The 23870-nt window shown below is 47.8% G+C and overlaps 2 protein-coding genes across 2 annotated transcripts; both read left to right on the top strand.

Moving 5' to 3' along the window:
• Positions 1 to 1434: 1434 nt before the first annotated feature.
• On the top strand, positions 1435 to 4171 carry LOC107541956 (beta-defensin 106A-like). The gene is made up of 2 exons (XM_016219140.2): positions 1435 to 1703; positions 3953 to 4171. The coding sequence occupies exons 1-2, from the start codon at positions 1655 to 1657 to the stop codon at positions 4093 to 4095; spliced, it is 192 nt and encodes a 63-aa protein (XP_016074626.2). The 5' UTR covers positions 1435 to 1654; the 3' UTR covers positions 4096 to 4171.
• Positions 4172 to 9737: 5566 nt separating this feature from the next.
• On the top strand, positions 9738 to 14846 carry LOC107541955 (sperm-associated antigen 11B-like). Its single transcript, XM_016219139.2, has 3 exons — positions 9738 to 9792; positions 11188 to 11337; positions 14424 to 14846. Exons 1-3 carry the CDS (start codon positions 9738 to 9740, stop codon positions 14555 to 14557), a joined length of 339 nt encoding a protein of 112 aa, XP_016074625.1. The 3' UTR covers positions 14558 to 14846.
• Positions 14847 to 23870: the final 9024 nt, after the last annotated feature.

The following is a 23870-nucleotide window of genomic DNA, read 5'->3' as shown; positions in this document are numbered from 1 at the left end:
TAGACAGGAGAACCCAGAGAGACCCCTGTCCCTTTCTGACACCAGAGGACACGTGGAGAAGGGCTGTCTGCAACCTGGAAGAGGGTCCTCGCCAGCACCCCGCCAGGCTGGCCCCTGGTCTGGCGCCTCCAGCCTCCAGAACTGCAAGAACTGGACGCTGGGTGTTTATAAGCCACGCCCGGTCCGTGGTATTTGGTTACAGCAGCCCGACGGGCTGAGACCCTGTTCATCTGGGTTTAGAAGAGAAGCCAGGTGAAACCCTGACCCAAAGTGGGGCGCCCACCGCATGGCGAGCCTCCCCTTTTCCAGGTGGTCCGACGGTGACGCCGTGTGTGCACCCTTCACTCACAGACAAAGGCCCACTAGGTAAAAGCAGAGAGATGAGACCATGAGGTAATAAAGAACTAAAACGGCGTGTAACCGAGACTGTCTGGAAGTTTGTCTTTTCTTGTAGATTTAAATTTTTTTTTTTTCCTTTCAAGGGAAGTCCCGCCACCACAGCCTGACCTCACAGGGATCCGGGCACTTTTTTTAAAAAATTTTGTTTATTTTATTTATATTTATGGTTGAAAGTATTACAGATGTCCCCCTTGTTCCCCATTGATCCCCTCCACCCCACCCCCAGGCCTTCACCACACTATTGTCTGTGTCCATGGGTTATACATATATGCATGTAAGTTCTTTGGTTAATGTATCCCCACCCACCCACCCACATCTTTTTAAGTGAGGTTTGGAAGAGCATAGAGAAAATTTGTATTTTCAGTCTATCATTCTTAACTGGATTATTCATACTTTGTAATCCAACAGGCACAAAAAAATACCTAACAGAAATGTCATGGTGACCAAGGCTAAGGAGCGATGGGACATTCCCTAATAGTCTTTTTAAATAAAAATGTTCAGTTTGAAATAATTTTAGATTTACCCAAAACTTGCAAAGACAGTACAGTATCTTCCTCCACCCACCCCTAACGTAACACCTATGTTAGTAATTATTAATGTTAATAACCCCGGTGTCTGTTCTTATGTGAGATTTTGAAGGATATTTAGATTTATATACACACTTAACAATTAAAATACTGTACACACCCACAAAATCTCACTCAAGCACCCTGTAAGCTCCCAACTACCCAGGGAGCTGCCTGAGAATTAACTAAGGGGATGTGTGTGGCGTTTAGAGTGTGTGGCATACAGGAAGGGTCATGCTTTTAAAAATAAATGGTGACATGCGTGCTCAGCTCATAAATACCGGAGCTGGAACCCAGAGTCCCCGAGTCCGGGCCCCTGCTCTGCACCCACAGGCTGGGACGTCACGCAGGTGCCGCCAGTGGACAGCTGCGTAAAATGGGGCTGGTCGGAAAGCCTAGCGGCCGGGCCCCCGCGCACTCGGCCCTGCCCGCTCACATGCCTGCGCTTGGTCCTCAGCACACACCCTGCTCTGCACTCCCTACATCCCCATGTTCTTTCTTGGGAACTCTCCAGAATAAAAACATAAAAACTCTGACGAGCTTCAGGCTGACACCCACCGAAGTACGTGGGCTCGGGGCTGCCACGCCTCGGCGATCAAGACGGTGTGTGGCCCGGAAAGATGTATAAATGGGGTGCTTACTTCATTTTCTCGTGGACGCTGAGCTGACCTCTCAAGACCCCGCAAGTCATGAGGCCTTTCCTCTTTCTCTTTGCCGCCTTCTTCTTTCTGGGCCCAGGTAAAGCGAGCGCCTTTGCAGGAAGGGCTTCGGAGGTGGTGCCCCGTGAGAGTGGCTGCCTCAGGGAGGGCGCAGCCACGGTCAGCTCTTGAATTCGGAGGCACCCTGGGTCCAGCGGCCTTGCAGGGGACCCCTGGCCCTCGGAGGTGACATTCCCCTGGTGCCTCTTCTGTAAATCCTTTGCCTTTTCCATCATGATCTGGGACGGGGTGTCACATGCCTGCAGAGATACAGATAAGCCAGGAAAGATGCTCTTCATCCCTAGTCTCATGCTCACGCAGCCAATGAAATACTTGCAAAAAGAAGGAAAAGTGAGGGTAACCAACTACGGAGCTTTTAAAAATGGTTGTGATAGAGATGAAGACAGGTAAGAAAAGAGAGAGAAAGGAGAGATGGGAGACAGAGGGATGGAGCTTAGAGACACTCTTCATGCTGCTGTGGCAGAAGGTGAGAGAGTCAACCCGGCGGCCAGTCCTCACCACGTGCTGTGCAGCTGGAGAGTGTGACCACGGCTCCACCCGGTGACATGCACCGCGTTCGGCAATGCCCCTGCCTTCAGAGGAACTCTGCCCTGCCCCTAGCTCAGTGACATTCAGAGCATCTCTTTGGCTTTGGAAGGACCATTTATCATCCATTTTGCAGGCGCAGAAAGTGAGGTTCAAGGGGCTGAGTGGTTGCTCTGAGGCCTGCAGGTGCCCAGGAGTGAGCCAGGGTCTGAGCCCAGCTCCCTCGATCCACAGTGAGAGGACTTTTCCTTCCCAGGCAGAACTCTCACCACTTCCCCTGCTCCTGGGAACCTCCAATGGCTTTCGTGGGTCCTCCCCAAAATTAAAGTCCAAGACTAGACTCAGCCCGGCTTCCAGAGAGAGGAAGGAAGGGCTTCCCAGAATTTGTGCTGAGTCCAAGCTCTCCCCAGATGCCTGTGAGGTCTGTGCAATGCTCATAATTCCCACGCCCGCCATGCACGCTCTGCGTGAGGAGCTTAGCAATAGGCCTGCGGACGTCGAGTCTGTGTGAAGGGTCAAGGATACGGGGACCTGGGGCCCCCAGTGAGCCATTCCTACCACTGGCTTTGATGCACACACTGGAAACTGACCAAGGTATCACTTTCAGATCACTCAGGAGGATTATATAATATAAAGAGACCTAAGGAAATGAAAATGTTCTCATGGATGTGTTTTAGGTGCACATACCTGCACAGACAGAATCACATTAACCCCTAGATGTGCATCTGGGGTGATCTGCTAGGAGGCTGTGGGGCACAAATGCTCTCTCTTCCCAGAGGCCTTCTCTTCCTGGACCATCCTTGTGAGTTGAACCCCCTACAAGGACTGTTGTCAGAGTGACGTCCAGTGCCTCCAGCCTGAGATGACCTTACGAATGAGCAGGGTAGAGAGAGTATGGACCCCTTCGACGGGAGCCACAGTTCCCTGAGCCTTCAAATACTGGGGTGTTAAGCCCTATGAACTTATGTGCTCATGAGAGAGATGATCAGGGCACGTGCTGGCACCAATCCCCCTGGTTTAGTGCATGTTGATGTTGTATGTTGACAGTAATTGCAATTTGTGTACATCTGACTCTTTTATAACAAATACCCAAATTAGGCATCTCTAAAATGTGAGTCCTGATGTGTTTTCTGTCCTTAACTGGAAGCTGGCTGCTCTTGTGATTGGTGCTGATCCAGTCTTCAGGCCAGAACCAGTCCTCTGCCGACTAGCCCAGGGAAGGCCTGGAGAGCCACCCCAACCCGCTCCCCGGCCTGCCCTTGAGCACGGCTGATGGAAGCGGAGGAGAAATCAGACGGACTCTTCCTAAGCACTTTCCTTCGTTCTTTCACCCCAGTAGACTGTTTTCTTCTATATATTTATTCTGTTTTCACCCCAGTCTCGGGCCGTCCCCCAGTCTCGGGCTGGACTCCCCTGTCACCTCAAGTAGCACTTTGAGAGTATGTTGGGGAAGTTAGTGACTCTGAGGTGTTTATAGAAACAAGGTGACAATTACCCCAACAGATTCTGATGAAAGAACAAGGGTGCCTGTTCCCCAAAGCCCCAGGCGTTGGCGGACAAATCTTTCCTTGGTCTGAAAACTCCTATAGAGCCCATTTCCCCTGCCCTCTCATGGACCCATAGGAGGAGGCACTATGCCAGCTGGTAAAGAATCTTCACTAACTAGTTACCCAGCTGACTGTGCCTGGTAACTAAACGTAGCTGAGATGAGAATTAATCCCAGCGGCTCCTTCCCTTGTGTAGCCAGGAATGAATTTTTTGATGAGAAATGCATCAAGCTTAAAGGGAAATGCGTGAGTTCTTGTCAGAAAACTGAAGAACTTGTTGCTCTCTGCCGGAAGGCTCTGAAGTGCTGCCTGGTGGTCCAGCCGTGTTTGAACAGTTAACAGGAGCGGTGACCCCTGAAGACTAGGCTCCCGGGAGCAGCGCGGGGACCTGGCCGCGCCTTCCCTTCCCCGCCTCCTCCCCAGGCGCCTCAATAAAGACTAATGACTGGCTTCCACCACCTTGTCGAGTGATTCGCCTGGAACGGAACGGGAATCGCTAACCTGGATCACCCCTCCCTCCTGCATTAATTTGATGGTTTTTGGGGGGGAACTTTCCCAAAGCCATTTGATATGTCTTTTAAAGGGGGACTCCAGGAGTCTATAAATAAATAAACTTCTGGCTTGCTCTCAGGCAGTCAACCCCAAGCAACCTGCTGAGATAGATAGACAATGATGATAGATATAGATATAAATATATAGGTACAGATGTAGGTGTAGCTATAGGCATAGATATAGACATAGACATAAGCACAGATATAGACATATAGACATAGACATAGATACAGATATAGATGGATAGGTAGAGAAATAAACATACATCAGCATGGATAATTAATAATAAATAGATGGATAATCTATTTATCAAAAACTCTCATGCATCACAGACCTGTCTAAACTAATATCTTGACTCCATGTCTTTACTTGGAGACAGTTAAGCATTGCCTATTCATTTGTTCTGTATCCATAATTCTGGATTCAAATTTGCTAACAGGCAGAGGGATCATAAATATCTAAAATAAAACACTTCTTTTTCTCCCTGCCTGATCCTTCCAGAATTAGGAAACTATTATTTCTTCTTATGTTTATGTCAGCATAATTATTTGCATAAGTTCAATAAGAATCTGTTCCCCTGTAACAAGACACAGTTGAAAATAGCAGTTATATTGCCAAGGCTTCTACTGGGATGTCATATTTGAGAATTAGGTGCCTGGAATCCAGTTTAAGGAACTGAGTTGACTTCACGGAGCCTGGTACCTGGCTTGCAGGCTTCCCAGCCTCATAGGTGTTTTACTTCCTGGCAGGTCCAGGCACCTGAGGATGCTTGGGGACCTCAGAAATTCTCTGGAGTCAATTTCACTCCTTCCCCACAAAACCCTGCTGCCAGTGTCTTGACTCTTGTCCTTGGGCACAACTGACCACACCTACCTGCTTTGTTATTTCAGCAAGAAGTGACCTTGACGCAGACAAGATATGTGGTTATGGGACCGCTCGCTGCAGGAGGAATTGTAAAACACGGGAATTCAGAATTGGAGCCTGCCCCAACACTTACCCCTGCTGTCTGAAAGGACGGACGCCACCTAACTGAGTCCTGTGAAATACCCCAACCCACTGGAGCCCGGTCCCTAGACTCACTGACAGCTGGACCTTACAGCTAGAACACCCAGGTGCAGCCACTGAGCCCATTGTTAAGGGAGGGTTTGCTGAGGGCTTCCAGTCGGGCAGAGTCCAGGTAGCAGAGCCATAGAACACCTGGCCTCAGCCATCCTGGGCCCGGGTGGCCCTGCTCTGACTGCAGTAGGGGGTGTTCACTGTGAGTTTCAACACTTTACAGGCTTAACTAAAAATACATCTAATCAGCCACAGCCAGCCTGAGGGAACATCTCTTTTTTGGCTTGAATTATAGCAAGTGATCTTCATAAGATTGGTTTTCTTTTCTGATCAGAAGTTCTGCCCAGCAGTTACGTATGTCTTTTGCTCTTTAATTTGGAAAATAAATCAATATTAAGGGCGATTTGTTCGGTATACACTATACTTCAAAACATCGGCTTCTGGGGAGGGAAAAAATGATGTCTGATCAGAAAGATGCAAACTGAGGGGCTGAGCGGAGTGGATGTCTGTGAGGATCAGATCCAGCAGGTGGCAGCAGAGAGCAGCAGGCCCCGGGCAGTGCTGGGCGCAGGGCCCGGTTCACTGTCCTGCAAACCAGCAAGGAAAGGGAGTGACCGAGACTTTGACCTGGCTCTCCCGTCCAAACTGTATTTCAGGGTAACCAAATAATTTATGACGAAAGCTTCTCTCCACAAAAGCAGCCCAGCTGACAAATGAAGTAAGAATGGTAGAATGAGAATATCGCTGTTTTGCAAACGCCCAGGGAAATGATCTAGCCCATAAATGCCAATAGCCACAACAGTAAACAAAATGACTGCCCGGGATTATGTGCCTGCCAATAGACTTATACAATGCCACCTGTGAGCTGTTACGCCAACCTGCGCCCTTTTGGCCAAATACGGTGGTACAACCAACCTCCTTGGAGCTGTCATCACCCAGCTTCATCCCCGATAAGCTCTCCCTCCTAGATTATTTCCAAGAGTATTCAACATGCCATGTCACGTCCTGGGAAAATACTTTGGAATATATAACTCAGAGAAAATGACTCTTCTAAAAACATAATCACAGTGCTATTTCTGCACTTGAAAAAACACACACAAACTAACATTAATGTCATAATATAACTTAATAGCCAATGAGTGTTCAAATGCCCTTGTTTTTCATAAGTGCTTTCCGAGTGGATTTCTAAGAATTAGGGTCCTAAAAGGTCTTCATACGGCATTTGGTCATTTGTCTGAAATAGCCCTTCCCCGACTCCAAGGATAATTTACATAGTCATAGCAATAAGGACTGCTGCACTCAGCCCTGAAGAGAATTACAGCCACACTATTTTAATTCCATGGCTTAACAGCAAAAGAACAAAGGCAGATTGTTCTAGATTACTGTTTCCAGGATTAGCAAGAAACATCTGGTGCACTGGCACACATTCAGAAACTCAGCGACATTGCTGCTGCCCTTCCGTCCCTGAAGGGTGGGCACAGGCCTGAAGGCTGACGTTCAAAGCAGAAGACCAATCACGTCTGAGATTAGCCTGATGAAAATCAGCAGGAAGGAGAATGGAGTCTGGGCATTTTCCACTTTATAATTTATACATGTTGTATTATTTGAAGCTGAGAGAGAGAGAGAGCGAGAGAGCGCAAACATCTGGGTGAGCAGCTCTGCCACCCAGGTCCTTACTGGGAAAGGAAACGGGCAGGGCCGAGATTGTCAGCACACCTCTTCCTGCCTCCCAAGTGGCACCTCATTAACTCCTGGAAAATGCAGCTGTGAGATGAGATGCTGGGACACGTGTCACGGAGCATCGTCATCAGCAATGCAGCCTCTGTCACTTTACTTCCTGCATCTCCTTGGTTCAAATGAACTGGATCTCACATCCTAAGAGGTAAAAGGAAACAGTGCCATTTATTAGTTGCATGGACAAAATGCTCTTAAAAAGAGGTAGAAGCAAGGATTAGAATAGCCTGTTATGGGTTCTGCCACGCTCCCCATCAGAACGGATGTGGCTCTCAGCAGGTAGGTTTGTAGCTTTTCCAGGACACCCGGTGCTGACGGACCAGGCCCAGAGCTCAGAGCATTGTTCTTTCGGGGCAGGTGTAAGGCCAGCTGCCTTTCTAAGCCCCACCCCAGCCCTTGTCTATCACGTCACAGAATGGGCTCCTCAAGGGTCATTCTTTTAGAAATATTGGGCAAGGTTTATTTTATCTTAAGATCCAGTCAGGGGATGTGAGATGGGACTATTCTCTGCTCGATTTCTTCATCTAATTGGATCAAATGATTTTAAAGAATTAGAACAATCCTTTAGCAGAGTGGTGGTTATTAAAATACTGCTGTATTTCGATTCATAATTCATCATTATTTATATCTGAATATTAGCTTGAGCTTTCTTTTTTCTTTCTATAGTGAAAACAAACATCTGTAGGAATAAGTTGCCCACATACTTTAAAATTTGCATCTTTAAATAAAAGATCTCAATTGCATATTTAAATAAATATAGACACAGCTGTAAGAAATAGCTTCTGGTGAGTTTGCAAAAGCACAGAGAGCGTGGATGAGGGAATGTGCGAGGCTCCACCGGAGCTGAGGTGGCAGCAGCCCCCACCTCCCTGCTTGGCCGCCTGCCCCCCGGCGTCCGATTGCTGAACCTCAGGGGAACCCCCCGACCGCGGGCCTCCCCCATCCGTGTCCTCTCCGAACTGGGAGATGTCCTGATGCCCGACGACGAAAGGATGCGATGGTGCCGCCTCTCCCGGCACCTCGTGCTCCCGGTACTGAATCTGTCCGAGACCCAGAGTGGCGATGGCTGTGGACGGTGCCGAGACACCTGTGCACCTCCGTCCCTCGCCCCAAACTTTGTCCCCTTCATCGTCGCTTCTCTGCTGCCCAGTCTCTGCTTTGGCTGCTGCCTCTCTGTCCGTCGCTTTCACCCGTCTCCAGGTAGAGCCTAAGTATGTGCATTTGAACAAGGACATTTGCTCTGGACGAAAATGTGCGCGCGAGGGCGACCCCTGGGAGAAACGCTGCCTCCCCCGGCCCCGATGCCGCTTGGGCATCATAGGGTCGCACCGCCCTCGAGCCAGAGCCCACAGCCCTCCCGGGGAGGCGCCCGCCTGAGGCAGTGACACAAGACAAACCCCGAGCTGCTGAGAAGGCAGAGAAGAGGGGAGGAAGGGCCCTTTGCTTAGTGATCGCCGAAAGAGAAAACCCAGACTCGGCGCCAGAATTTTTTAAAGCAGAATTGAATTGAACCCAAAGGCAGCAATGGTCAGGCCATGGGGGGAAGAACAGGAGGCGGGGAGGCAGAGCAGTCGGATCGTTAACATCAAAAGGGGGGGAAAGGAGGCGGTTGAGTCCTGGAGGAGCCAAAAGACAGGGAGAGACTCAGGGACAACAGACAGGAGTGGGGAGTGGGAGAGGCTGTGCCAAGGCTCGCTGGCTCTCTCTGCCCCTGCCTCTCTCTCTGTCTCTGCCTCTCTCTCTGTCTCTGCCTCTTTCTCTGTCTCTGCCTCTCTCTCTGTCTCTGTCTTTCTCTCTGTCTCTCTATCTCTCTCTCTGACTCTCTTTGTCTCTATCTCTCTGTCTCTGTCTCTCTGTCTCTGTGTCTCTATGTGTGTGTGTCTCTCTGTCTCTCTGCCTCTCTCTCTATCTCTTTGTCTCTGTCTCTATCTCTCTGTCTCTGTCTCTCTGTCTCTGTGTGTGTCTCTCTCTGTCTCTCTCTCTGTCTCTCTGTCTGTGTGTATCTCTCTCTCTATTTCTCTCTGTCTCTGTCTCTCTGTCTCTCTGTCTCTGTGTGTGTGTTTCTCTCTCTGTCTCTATCTCTCTCTGTCTCTCTGTCTCTGTGTGTGTGTCTCTCTCTTTGTCTCTCCCTCTTTTTCTCTGCCTCCTGTATAACTTTCGGAAACAACAGGTTTGGAAAGTCGGTCGCACTGGGAATGTTTTGTTTTCCTGCATGTTTTTTCCCCACTAAGATACACACGTTCAGAGGACAGGGTACAGGTGATATGACAGCTTTATTTATGTCACCGTTTTAAGAAACGGCAGAGCTTTAACGAGACGCACGTGAGGAAGCCGGGGGCTTCGCGTCGCTGGCGTTTGCTTTGCCCCTTCCTTCCCCTCTCTGCAGGCTCCTCTCTCCCGCTCCCGCACCCAAGCCCGCCCAGGGCACTCAGGCGTGGTCGCTGCTTCCTGAGAGAAGGCTCAGCGTCCATTCCGCGAGCAGTGGGGCAGTAATGTGTCCGCATGAGCCCTCTGTGGGCGGAGGTGATCCGGACCACAGCCCCCCTGCTGCGGCCCCCTCCCCAGCTCAGCCATAAAGGGAGCCACTGCCTGCTGCCCCTCCCACCGGGACCCGCCTGGCTCCCAGTGCCCTCGGCCGCATGGAGCGGCTCCTCTCGCCACGCGCCCTTCTCCTTGTGGCCCTGCTGCTTCCAGGTAAATCGGAACCGGACCTGGGCCAGGGCCAGGGCCAGGGCCAGGGGGCCGGCATCTCCTGCACAGGCCATTTCGGGGATGGGCGTCCAGGCTGAGCAGGGAGATCCTAAGTCCCAGGAGCACATTTTCTGGTGGGGATTTTACACAGGAGTCTCCTGGCTGGCGTCCCAGTGCCACTGAATCTGCTGATGGCACTGGCTTCCCAGGAGAGAGGCTCCCAACCCTGACTTCACTTTCTACCCTTTAAACTGTCCTCTCCCCTCACAGAGGAGGGCAGTGTGTGTCTGCAAGAACCTCACATTCAGGGGCGTCAGCAGCTATACTGGTGATGCCCTAGGGGACAGCTCAGCTTGGACTCTGTGAAATACCAGGCTCCATGCCTACCCTTTTCAGGTGCCATTGCTCTCTCTGTCTCTGCCTCTCTCTCTGTCTCTGCCTCTCTCTTTGTCTCTGCCTCTCTCTCTGTCTCTGCCTCTCTCTCTGTCTCTGCCTCTCTCTGCCTCTCTATGTCTCTCTCTTTTTCTGTCTCTCTCTGTCTCTCTGTCTCTCTCTCTCTCTCACACACACACACACACACACACACACACTTGCACCCCTTCCAATCCACTCCACCCATCCTCCACCTTCTCTTTTTTCAAACATTTCACTGAGTGTAATTTAGATGGAGGACTGCACGTATCTGATGAGCACGGTCTGATGAGCTTGGACGTGTGCGAACACCAGGTACCAAGCCACAGCCAGGGCAACAGACACACCCAGTACCCCGGAGTTCCCTCGTGCCCCTTTGTGCTTCTGTTTTTTTGGGATAAGAATACTTAACCTGAGATCTGCCCTTTTAGCAAGGTTGGACGTGCACACATGCTGTTACTACAAGTGCGGAGCTGTTACCACAGGCCCTGAGCTCTTACCATAGGCGCTGAGCTGTTACCACAGGTGCCAAGCTCTTATTACAGGCGCTGAGCTCTTATTACAGGCCCTGAGCTGCTACCACAGGTGCTGAGCTGTTACCACAGGTCCTGAGCTGTTACCACAGGCGCTGAGCTGTTACTATAGGCGATGAGCTCTTACTACAGGCGCTGAGCTGTTACTACAGGCGCTGAGCTCTTACTACAGGCACTGAGCTGTTACCACAGGCCCTGAACTCTTCCTACAGGCGCTGAGCTGTTACTACAGGCGCTGAGCTGTTACCACAGGCCCTGAACTCTTCCTACAGGCGCTGAGCTGCGCAGCGGGCCCTGTAACTGTCCCCCCTCAGGACTGAAACTTCATACCCCTGAGTGCACCCCCCACGCAGCCTGGCCTCCACTCTAACCCCCCCAGTACAGGGCTCGCCTTGAGCTCGCGGGCCTGCTGGGCGGAAAGTGTGAAAATCCCCTGCTGTGTTCGCTCGCACAGGGCTGTCCAGGGCCAGGTATGTCAACCACGAAGACACCGAGGGTACCCGAGCACCCCGGGAGGAGTCCCACGGACAAGGCCCAGGCGGTTCTCACGCTCTGCGCCATGAGGAGAAGCGCCGCCTTTTGCCACGCACTGTCCCGTACCTTGGTGAGTGAGCAAGCCTGTGACAGGCCATCCACGCGGGAAGCCTGTAGTGAGTGGAGAGGTGGGGGTGGCTGCGGGGGCTGCGGGGCCGGGGCGGAGGCTGAGCCCCGGGTGAGGACAGGGTGGCTCCCACTGCCCCACCTGTGGGACAGGTCCCCTGCGGCTGGATCACTGAAGGTCTCGTGGGACGTGGGAGCCCCAGGAGGCTGAGGGGCCCAAGTACTCAGACCCCGCCTCTGACTTCACCCAAACCCCATAGCCAGAGGGGACCATGCCCAGCAAGGGGTCTTCCTCCCTCAGCCTTGGGATCCGTTCACTGCACAGGGACCTGCTGAATTTGTGCCTCAGTTTTCATCTGAGATTCACAGCAGCATAGTGAGTGGAGAGGCAGACCATTCTGCATAAAAAAGGTGACCAAAAACCAGTGAGACAGGCCTTAAATCATCACCCCACCCAGGGTGTTGGACAAAAGTGGAAACTGAGGCAGTGTTTTGCTTTGGAAAAGTCCATTGGTGAGCTGGGCAGCCTGTCCTTCTCCTGAGGGGAAGGGCCTGGGGCCCTGCTCCCACCGCAGGCCATCCTTCAGCAGAATCACCTGGAGAACGTAGAGACGTGTCTAATACTGTATGGGGCTACAGTGGACCTGCATCTCCTCTGCCTCCAACATCTAACAGGGGGCAGGTGCTCAGGTGAGCTCTCCAAGAGGCAGGCGCAAAGGAGAGGTCGATCTGCTTTGAAGTGGGCCCGCATCCCCAAGGATCTGGGTGGGGGTGGGCGTACTTGCTTTCTGTGGCCTGGATTTGGGCCTCATGCAGGAATTACCTTTGGTCCTGTTGAAGAGGGGCACTGTTGAGGCCATGAGACATCAGTGACGACATGCCTTAGATGTCCCCAGGTACTTATGGGGCCAAGGAAGGAGCCAAGAGCAGAGTGGAGACGTGCACTAAGTCAGCTTAGGATAGAATCGATCAATAAGAAACTCTGGTCTCAGCCTCCTCGGCCTCCTCTCCTCTGTTACAAGGCTTGGAGGTGTCGGAACTCACTCGTCCTCCTGGGGGAAGAAGAGAAGAATCTTTAAGGAAAAGGGCACGTTGCTGATCCTACCCAGGCCCTGCCTGCAGCGGCTCTGAGCAATGACCCAGGGAGATAGTGTGGGTTCCCTGGGCCTCTGTCGCTCTGTTCTTACAACATAAGGCTCAGCTCGCACCGAGAAAATAACTTTTCTCTAAGGAAAAATGATTGAATTGTTCTTAGGAGTGTATGTGTATGTCAGAGGGTAGTTAGCAGGGGTGTTTCCCGGAGCAGAAGGAAGGAGAAGGTTAGAGGAGCCGAGGCGGGTGCTGCTGGAGGGAGGATGCTGCTGGCAAAATCAGAAAGAACAGGGAAGGGTGACACAACAGAGGCCATTGGCTTGGAGATTGACCTTGAACTCTCTCAAGGTGGTCCGTTGATTGTGATCCAGCTGTTGCAGATTCTGGGCCACACACTTTCCACATACCCTTTAAGCTCGTGCATGTCTCCAGCGTCGGCCTGAAAAAAGTCCAGTGGGATCAAGAGTGCTCTCACTACCCCAGCCCAGCACACAGGACAGGATGGCACGTTGCAGGTTCTCACGAAGGGTTTCTTGAGTACATGATTAGGCACACTGGTCCTGTTTCACACAAGAAATTACTCAATGGAGAACAGTTTGTTAAGAGCTTAAGTCTTTATCATAACGCGAGGCTCAACATTAGATCATTGTGTCTTATGAGTTGCTGGGACAATCCCTATGACTAAGACCTGTCTTGAGTAATAATAATATTTATACACTGCTCGCTTTGTGCCGGTCTGTTCTAAATGCTGGGTATAGAGTGTCAGTTAGGCAAGATGAATAAATTCTGGAGGTCAGCTTACAACATGGGCCTTTACGTTAACAATGTGGTGTTTCGCATTTAAAATTTGTTAAGAAGGTAAGTCTTATGTTGAGTGTTCTTACTACGAGAAAAACAAAAACAAAACATAAGGACACAAGGAAATGCTGGGGAATGATGTTTGTTTATTACCTTGATTTGGTGATGGTATCGGGGGGGGGGGGTATGGGTATGTCCAAACTCATCCCATTGTACACATTGAATAAGTACAGAGTTATGTATAAAAAAAAAAGACTGCTGATAAGAAAATAGTTTTAATTGATTGACCAATTGATTCTTTGGTCTAGCCAAATAATTATGATGCATATCAGTGAGAGAAGTTAGAACAAGAAGAGGGTAACATCCCTTCACATTTGATTGGCCTGAAGGTCAAATCTCAAATTGGTGGCAGAGCATCTGCTAATGATCGGGCGCCCCTGACATGAAGTCTTCCCCAGCCAGACACGTATGCTGACTCTCTGACATTGTGCCTCTGCTTTCACTGTGTTCATCTATTTTTGTAACACTTGCCCCTTGCTCTTGTTTATCAGTTGTCATCAAAATATACCATTTATGAGAAAAATTAGTGTTTAATAATTTCAGTATTTGAACTATGGACTGAGATGTCAGTTTCACATTGCTCGAGTAACTTGGCCCATGTTAAAGGAACCAAATCATCTCCCAGGCACTCTCTCATAATGAGTGGGAAATTATTTTCATTTCTTTAAAACTCTACCCTCTGTCTCCCCTGTTCACCGGGCCTAGCCTAGACATCCCATCTCCCATACATGGACAGCTCAATCCACTTCCTCAGGGGATCGCTGCTCTTTTGTACATGTTTGATGGGGCCATATCACTTCCCAGTTTGCCTCAGAGAGTCCTTATTTGTCCCCTTACACAACATTCTGAGCCAAAGTGTCACATTAGCATTGTAACACATCCATCACCATAAATCTTTCCAACTTCATCTGAATTGGCCGCTCCTCTTCCAGGGACTGGGATGGCGACCGGGAAGCCTTTATTGAGGGTCTGACTTTTATATCATCAGAATGGTTGCAGGGACACGTGAGAGGTCACATGCAGAAGATATCTGTTTCTTGTTCAGTGTTGTGCCCCCCCCCCCCCCCCCCCCCGTCCTCTTGGTGAACACGATTCTTGAGATGGTCTTGAGAGGCTGATGCTGGCTATTTCTTCATACAGAAAAGGAAGCAGATATAAAAGTTGTCAACTGCAAGAGAAGCGAAGGCAAATGTCAAGAGTATTGTAACTATATGGAGATACAAGTGGGCCACTGCCCTACAGCAGTGAAGGTCTGCTGTGTGCCTCAGTACTGAGGCTGCTGACACGGGCGCCAAAGCTTGGTCTCCGCTTGTCCCCCTGGGCCTCGGTGCCGACCCAGGGACAGGTCGTTTGGAGAAGGCCCTGGGCAGAGAAGAGCTGAGCGTTGTCACCTGTGCCAGGAATTCTAAACATTTTATTGTAGAAAAAAATATAAAAGTGAGTTACACATAGTCCTATAGACACGATCTTAGAGAAAGTGTCTTGATTTGAGATGTACAAAATCTTCAAAATCACACAATTCTTGCTGGTGATGTGGATGTAATAAACTTTCAGAGGCAAGCATTCAAGGAATTCTTTCTTTTACGTTAACAAAATTTTTTGAGCGCCTCCCTTTGTTCTAGTCACTGACAAATATAGTGAATTGAGAACATGGGTATGGGGGGAGAAACACACTAAATAAATAAAAACGATAAAATGCTACATATTCTATTATGTGGATCTAGCGAAGGCAATGTGTGGAGAAGATAAATATAAGAGAACTAAGAAAGGATGCTTGGGGAAATTTGAGTGGGGTTTTGGAAGATCATTAGGCGTTTGTTAAGCGAAGGAGAGAGGCAGGTGCTTCCAGGCAATGGGTAGAGTTTGTAGAAAGGTGTGGAGACATGAAGAATGGTTTGCTAAGGAAATTCAAAAAGAGGGACTAATGACCAAGATCAGGTGGGGCTGGTGTAGGAATGCTGAGTGAAACTGTCAAAGAAAAGGCCTATGCTACGGATGCGGGACTAGTCAACTAGAGGAGGTTGTCAGGTGCTCTGAGGCAGCGACGTCAACATAGTTTCAAGTTCAGAAAGTTTATCCTGACAAAAGAACTGGGAATGGGCTGGAAATGGGTGAGACTAGAGGCAGGAACGAAGGGTCAGAGAGGACAGCGATGGGTGGAGCCCAAGGACAGGCATTTGGTGACTAAGTAGAAGGAACAATTTGGGGGGAGGGGTGCCGGAAGAGACGGAGGTGACACGTTTTGCCACGGAGAAGAAGGAAGGGCGCGGGGTAGGAAAGAATCGTGTTAACCACAGAGGAGGAGAGCAGGAGCGTGGAGAAGACATGATTGGCTCTGGGCACATTGAATCTGAAGGCCCGAGACTTTCACCCATGGGTTCCAGGACAGAGGAGGGGACAAGAAGGAGAGGAGTTAAAGTGCTCACTCATAGGTGGAAACTGAAGTCTTGAAAAAGTCTTAGGATTTATCTGTCACCCAGGGATGGGTTTCTGGGGGTCAGAGGGACAACAGTGGAGAACTCTAAGGTGTAAGTGACAGAAAACAAGGAGTCACTGAGGGAGATGGAAGGCGAGGAAGGAGACGCCTCGGTGGAGTGGAAGGCCGTCCAGGAAGGAAAGTGTGGTCCGAGGCGACAGGAGAAGCTACTGGAGAAAACGGAAGGATGCCAGCTGCCTCCACGTTTGCCCAGCACATCAGGCTGGGAGCCTGGGCGTCAGGGACCCTGGTCCCGGGTCCAGCTCCGCCAGCCATGTAACTTGGAGGGTAAGCCTGAGGATGTCAGTTTCTGCTCCTAAGAACAGAATTTTACTGAAGGGAGTTTTCCGTCTGTTTCTTTGGTGGAAGGGTTAAAATAGTGACTGAGTATAAGACCGAAGTGGGGGCTCATGTACGCGTGAGGGGAAGCTTTGAAAGAAAGCATGAAGCTGAGATGACTGAGGAGATGGAGAAAACCAGAGCTCTCCCTGCGAACACAGATCTAAATAGGTCACCACCCTCCTTAAATCAATCTCACTCCTGGTGCCCCTGTTATCACTCACACATTCATTCACCATTCATTCAACAAGTGTGCAGTAAGCATGCGCAGTGCTCCAGGTCCTGTTCTAGATTAAGGAGATTCAGTAACGAACAAAGTCCCCCACCCTCAGGTAGCTCCCATTTGAGCTGGGGAGACAGACAATGAATGAGCAAGCTATGTAAGTAAAAAAAGCAAGTTAGGGTACATTAGAAAGTGGCCAATGATATGGGGGGGGTGTCGGTCAGGGAATACAGCTTGTCAGGCAGAGGGTGGCATTTTGGAGGCAGGGGTTAGAGAAGGTCTCACCCACGAGAGGGTAGATTGTGCGTAGAGACCTGCAGGAGGCGAGCAGTGGGCCCTCGGCCCTGCGATTGGTGGGCATCCCAGGGCAGGAGACCGCAGAGGCCAGTGCCCAGGAAGGAGCGAGCGGGCCTATTTGAGGAGCTGCAGGAGGAGGCCAGTGTGGTGGCAGTGAAGGGAACAGGACAGGGGGAGGGGAGGTAAAAACATTCTCTGCTAGATTTAAGTTGCATCAAGAAAGTCATAAATTTCACAGAAGAAAGAACCTCCCGGGCCTTAAGGTTATATAACAGTAACACGTGTTACCCAGAGAGATTCGGGAACCTACTTTGGGATTCATAAGAAACTGGTAAAAACTGATTTTGTCCTATCATTCTGCGGTAATTTTTGCAGTTCTGCTCAGATGAGCCTAATGGGCTCTCTGGGTCAGTTCTGGGCCAATGACTCCATTAGTTACACTGTGTGATTCTTCTCAGCAAAGGGTAGGACCCTGAGCTGTGATGACGCTTTATGGACACCAGCTGTGCCCCTGGTGGGACGCGATCCTTTCGCCAGCAGATGGCTTTAGGTCATTGCAGAGCCACTTGCAACACGCCTGACTGCCTCGCCTTGAGCTCTCCAAGCCCACCATCTTCACACAGAGTGCTGCCCTCCCACTGCACCCCCAGAACCTCAGGGCGCTTTAATCCCTTTGACTCATCCACCCCCCCCCCCCCCCCCGAGCCTCCCAGCCATCAGGAAGTCTATCCCCTCCTTGGTGGCCCAGGCCTGAGGGGCAGGGCAGGGGGGGCAGGCTGTCGCTCATATCCCCATTTGGCTCCCATGACTTCAATAACAGCGCCCCCTACCTTTCCTTCCTGGGTACGCATGTGGTGGTCGCTACAACCCTGCAGGCCGGGCTTGCTCTGAGATCGCTCACCCTTGCCTCTTGGATCATAGGAAGAGACCTTACTGGACCCAAGGATCCATAAGTGATAACAACACAAGTGAAAATGAACCTGTCCAAATGAAGAGAGACTGAAAGTATTAACACACCATCTATCTCTTTCTTGATAGACCAGAAAAATTCCTGGAGTGAGAAGTGTTATGTTCTTGTTATGCACTTGCTTCTAATGAGTAGATGCTTTTTTCTTTAAATACATGAGATAGAATTGTCTTCTGGTTCCTGCAGTGGGTCTTCACAGCTCAGCTCTTTGGCTCAGTCTTCTCAATGGCATTTTCTTATCTTTATTGTTTTAATATTTTTTTCTCATACACTCCAATATTGATTTGACTTCTGTCTCTGTTGGAAAATGTGGATTCATTCAACAGATATTACTGACCACCTGTTTAGGACAAGCATGATATAGCCAAGAACCAACACACAAAATCTCTGCCTGCTTGGAGCTGACGTTCTAGTGGGATAAATAAATGAGTGGGAAGAGTGACAGACTTTGCTCACCAATTATTCAAGAACAGCAGAGCCTTATCTCAGAATCACCTGGATGGCAGGCGTGTGGGAGTCCCAGCCCAGTTCTGACTGTATCCGGGCATTCATTTAGTAAAATGCTGAGACTTAAATTGGAAATGAAAACTCTAGAAAACATTTGGCAGCAACAGTACAGCCTTGAGGTCCTCCCAGCAGACCCTAACAGAAAGTGGGCCAAGACATCCTCCCTCCTGGGCCACAGAATGCCACATGGTTTTGGAGCCTGGAGGCTCCAGGGCCTTTGTATCCATGTCTATCAGAAGGAAAACAGCATCTTCTTTCAGGAGATTGGAGTGGGGCTCCCATCACCACGTGGTCCCCAACAGCTAACTCATTTACTGCAAACATGGTGCTTAGAATTTCACTCCCCACATTTATAGCCCCCAAACAATTCCTGAGGCAACTCTTGCTGTTTCTCTTACCCAAATAAGGAAACCGAGATGAAAATCAATGGCCAATTTAATGCTTGTTTTTTGTTTTGTTTTGTTTTTAACTTATCTTTATTGTTGAAAGTATGACAAATATCCCTTTTTCCCCCACTGATCTCCTCCACCATGCACCCCTCCCCCCAGTCTTTCACTGCCCTATTGTCTGTGTCCATGGGTTAGGTACATATGCATATAAGTTCTTAAGTTAATCTCCCCCCACCCCATCCCCACCCCTACCTTCCCCCTGAGATCCCTCAGTCTGTTCCATGCTTCTATGTCTCTGAGTTTATTTTGTTCATTGGTTTATTTTGTTCATTAGATTCCACCTATGAGTAAGATCATGTAATACTTGTCTTTCTCTGACTGGCTTATTTTACTTAGCATAATACTCTCCAGATCCCACCATGCTGTCTCAAAGGGTGAGGGATCCTTCATTTTTATAGCTGCATAGTATTCAAAGCTGTAAGTGTCCAAGAAGATGCTTGAAATGATTTCAGTCTTCTTAAACTTGTAAAGACTTGTTTTGTGTCCTAACATGTGGTCCATCTTTGAGAATGTCCCATGTGCACTTGAGGAGAATGTATATTCTGCAGCTTTGGGGTGAAATGTTCTGTAAATGTCAATTAAATCCATCTGATCTAGTGTGTCACTTAGAGTTACTGTTTCCTTGTTGATTTTTTGTCTGGAAGATCTATCCAGTGAAGTCAGTGGGGTGCTAAAGTCTCCACTATGACTGTATTGCTGTCGATCTCTCCTTTAAAGTCCTCTAGAAATTGTGTTTTTTCCAGCCTGTGTGTGTCTTTTGTTCTGAGGTGGATCGCTTATAGACAGCATATATTTGGATCTTTCTTTTTTATCCATTCAGTTACCCTATTTTTTTTTTTTTTTTTTGCAGCATTTAATCCATTTATATTTAAGGTTATTACTAATAGGTATTTATTATATTTTATTTCTTTATGCCTATGTTTCTCTCTGTATATATTTCAACTTCTCATTACAGCAGTCCCTTTAACATTTCTTGAAATGCTGGTTTGGTGGTGATAAACTCCTTTAGGTTTTTGGTTTTTTTACTGGGAAGCTCTTTATTTCACCACGTATTTTGAATGATAGCCTTGCTGGATAGAGTTGTCTTGGTTTCAGATCCTTGCTTTGCATTACCTTGAATACTTCATGCCATTCCCTTCTGTTCTGTAGAGTTTCTGATGAGAAATCAGCTGACAGCCTTATGGGAGCTCCTTTTTAGGTAGCAGCTTGCTTTTCTCTAGCTGCCTTTAAGATTCTCTCTTTGTCTTTAATTTTTGACATTTTAATTATGATGTGTCTGGGTGGGGTCCTCTTTGGGTTCTTCTTGCTTGGGACTCTGTGCCTCATGAACTTGTGTGACTTTTTCCTTCACCAGGTTAGGGACGTTTTCTGCCATTTCCTCAAACAGATTCTCTAACCCTTGCTTACTTTCGACCTCCTCTGGCACTCCTCTGATGCAAATATTGTTACCTTTCATGTTGTCCCACAGCTCCCTTAAACTGTCCTCCTGTTTTTTAAGTGTTTTTTCTTTTTGGTTCTCTGATTGAGTGATTTTGTCTACCCTGTCTTCTAAGTTGCTGATCCAATCCTCAGCTTCCTCTAATCTGCTGTTTATCCCTTCCAATGTATTTTTTATTTTTGTTATGTCATTCTTGATTTCATTCGTAGTTGCCATATCTTTTCTCATGCTGTTGGCCATCTTTATGATCAGTATTCTGAACTCTGTATCTGACAGATTACTTATCTCCATTTTATTTAGCTCTTCTTCTGGATAATTCTTTTGTTCTTTCACTTAGGGCTTGTTTTTTTGTCTCCCCATTTTGGCTGCTTGTTTGGATTTGTTTCTATGTATTAAGTAGATCTGCTAGGATTTCTAGTCTTTTGGATGGTCTCTGGTGCAGGCCAATGTCAGATGCTGTTTGTGACTGGCCTTGAGTACCCTGTTTGAAGCTTTCCACACTCCACAGCTTGTGGTTCCCTCTGCTGCAGCTGGGTGTGTTTGGACAGGACCAAAATGCTCACCAAGGTCTGCTTTTCCAAGCCCTGAGTCCAGAAGCAAATCAAGTAAAGTCTCAAAGCACTCAGAGGCTGATTGTTGTTCAATCTCTTAATGAGCCTCAGGCTATAGAAACTCTGGGTGAGGTGAGAGGTTTTCAATGGGCAGGGCAGTTGCTTTTCCCCAAGGCAAAAGCTGCCTGTCTGGCAAAGGTCTGCCTGAGAAAGATGTCCTCCACCGTCTGGGGGAATGACTCAGCACAGAAATCCAGGTGGCTGCCCTCTGAGCTCTACCCCAAAGCCAGCATCCCTTGATTTTCCTCACACAGCTCTAGTCCAGTCTGCCCTCCCCACACCAGAGCCCAAGGTCAGTGGCTGCACACTAATCTTTGTGTGTTGGCCTTTTCAGAGGGTGCCTGCATTTCCAGCCGTGTCTCCCTCGCACACAGGAACCCTGCTGCTTTTCACAGCCAGATGTTATGTGGGCACCTGTCTCAGTTCTGGTGCTCTGGGCTGAGAAGCCCAGCTCGGGGTTTAGGCCCCGGAGTTCTCATTGGGACCCCTCCCCACAGCTGAGATATCTCCCCAGAACTTCAGCGGCTGCCTGTGGGATCCAAGCCAGCCCTCTTACGCCTCCATACTTCCTACCAGTTTCTATGTGGCCTCTACTTTAGGCCCTTGGTTATGAGGGTGCTCTCCAGCTCATCTTCAGTTGATTATTCAAGATGGTTTCTCTATATTTTAGTTGTCATTCCAGTTTGGTCCCAGGAGAGTGTCAGTGTAACTTCCACTCAATCTGCCACTTTCTTGGAAAAGTTCAATGCTTGTTTTTTTAATAAATGAGAATTCTCTTTTTAGGCCTTAAAGCAATAGAAACAGGACTGCATTGAACTTGTTAAGGGTGAGGCAGCTTGCCTGGCCCATTTGGCTCAGTGGGTGAAGTTTCATCCCATGCACCAGGAAGTCTCCGATTCAGTTCAGGCCAGGGTGCATGCCTGGGTTGCAGGCTTGGTCCCCAGTAGGGGGCATGCAGGAGGCAGATGATCATTGTTTCTATCTCTCTCTCCCTCTCCCTTCCTCTATCTGAAATCAATAAAAACATATTATAAAAAAAAAAGAGGAGGGCTGTCCTTTCATATAGTCTTTTATAGTGATGTGTGTCACATCCGTAATGAAGTATAGAGTATGGTTATCAATCAACTGGATAGAATTTCTCTTGCCAAGGAGTCCCCAGATACTCAGCTATTAGTATTAAATGTCTGTGAGTTAAGTGACAGCCTAAAGCAACAAAGTCATGGTCAATACATGATTAAAACATATGAAGGAAGGTAAATTTTAAGTTATGACCAAATATGTGGAGACAAAGAACATTATACCAGAATAAAAAACCTCCTGCACCAAGCAAGATTTGTAGGATCCAGTAACCTCCCTCCCTGTGCTTCCGTTTCTTAACTGTTAGAATTAGAGTAATGACAACTGACCTGCCTAGATTATGGAATTGCTGAAGAAGAAGCGAAATTTATGAAAGTTAATTTTCACTATAAAAAAATGCACAAAAGCAAGGTATTGTGCTTTATTGACTCTATAAAACAACAAAGATTTTTCTATTTTTCTATTTGTCTATCATCACTTAACTTCTAAATCATTACCTCATATTTCCCACAAGGCCAAGTAAGAAGTTCAGAAATATCACGGAAATGCACACCATTTTTGAATCCACGGTACAATTTTATTATGATGTCCTTTTACCAATAGGAATTTTTCTGACAGTTAAATCGTATGTCAATTTCATTATTATTTACTATTATTAATACATTTTCTAGGTAGAATCAAAGAACCGCATAACTTTCGGACTGTCAGGCACCTAAAATCACAATACTTCATTCTGCAGACGGAAGAATCCAACCCCTAGAGAGATGAGGAACCTGGTCAGACAGCCTGTCAAATTTATAAAGATTTTAGAAACTGTTGCACTTGTTTTGATACATTCTCAATTTAATAAGATTAGTGAAATACTTTTTTATTGTGTTTGAAAATGTGGCTGACACCCAGTCCTTTTCTCTTTATGGATTTTTAAATAATTGTCTCAGGGAGGCATTTGCCCCAAGTCCAATAAGAATCATGTGTTGCCTGCCACCTACAGACATAAAGGTGAAAGTGAGAGTTTTATCTTGGGTTTCACAGATAAAATCACAGCGTATTTCATCTCACATGGCGCTGGGCAGTTTGCCCATGCCTGTGTATGTTCACAAAGGATTGCAACTCGTGACATTAGAAATACCCGTGGCCATACAAAGTCTGGTTCCTAGGCCTGGAATTAACCATCCTGTGTCTCCTGGTGAGTCAATTTCTTTAAAACGAGGGGGGTTGTAACAGCACAATCACTAATGTTTCCCTTCTGTTCTGATATTATATGATTTCAAAAATCCTCAAGGTTTTCTCTTTTAGTTGAGGTAAAATGTACATACTACAAAATTAACCATGTTATAGTCATTTAAAAGTGTACAATTCAGGGGCATTACGTACATTCACAATGTTGGGCAGCCACCATCACTACCTAGTTCCAGAACATTCCATCACCCCAAAAAGAAATACCCAGTAAGCAGACACTCCCCATTCCCCTCTTTTCCCGGCCCTTGGCAACCACTAATCTGCCTTCTGTCCAGATGGGTTTGCCAGTTCTGCACATTTCATGCAAGTACAATCACACAATGTGTGGCCTTTCGTGTCTACTTTATTTCACTTAACAGAATTTTTTCAAGGTCCATTCATGTGAGAGCATGAATCAGTACTTCACTCCTTATTAATGTTAAATAATACTCCATTGTATGGCTGTACCATGTTTATCCATTTATCAGTTGATGGACATGGGTTATTTCCACTTTGGGGCTATTGTGAATAGTGGTGCTATGAACAGTAATGTATATGTTTTGATTTGAACACATTTTTCATTATACATATATATATATATTTACAGGAACTTACTAGCTCATATGATAACTCTATATTTAACTTATTAAGGAACCACCAAACTTTTCTATAGTGACGGCACCATTTTGCATCCCCACCAGCAGTAGAGGAGGGCCCCAATTTCTCCCCATCTTGACCAATACTCGCGTTTTTCCATTTCATCGTTGTTTTTGTGGCCATCTTAGTGCCTGTGAAGTGAGATCTCTCTGTGGTTTTAATTGTATTTCCCCAATAACTATTGGCATTGAGTGTCTTTCTGTGTCTGTTGGCTGTCCGTATTTCTTTTTTGAAGAAATGTCTGTTCAAGTCCTTTGCCCATGTTATTTTTTAATTAGGTTGTTTGTCTAATAATTGTTGAGTTGTATCAAGATTTTCTTTTCGCCTA

The sequence above is a fragment of the Miniopterus natalensis genome, chromosome 2 (assembly GCF_054644295.1).
Source record: "Miniopterus natalensis isolate mMinNat1 chromosome 2, mMinNat1.hap1, whole genome shotgun sequence".
NCBI classification, from domain to species: domain Eukaryota; kingdom Metazoa; phylum Chordata; class Mammalia; order Chiroptera; family Miniopteridae; genus Miniopterus; species Miniopterus natalensis.
This window is presented reverse-complemented; position numbering and strand designations above follow the sequence as displayed.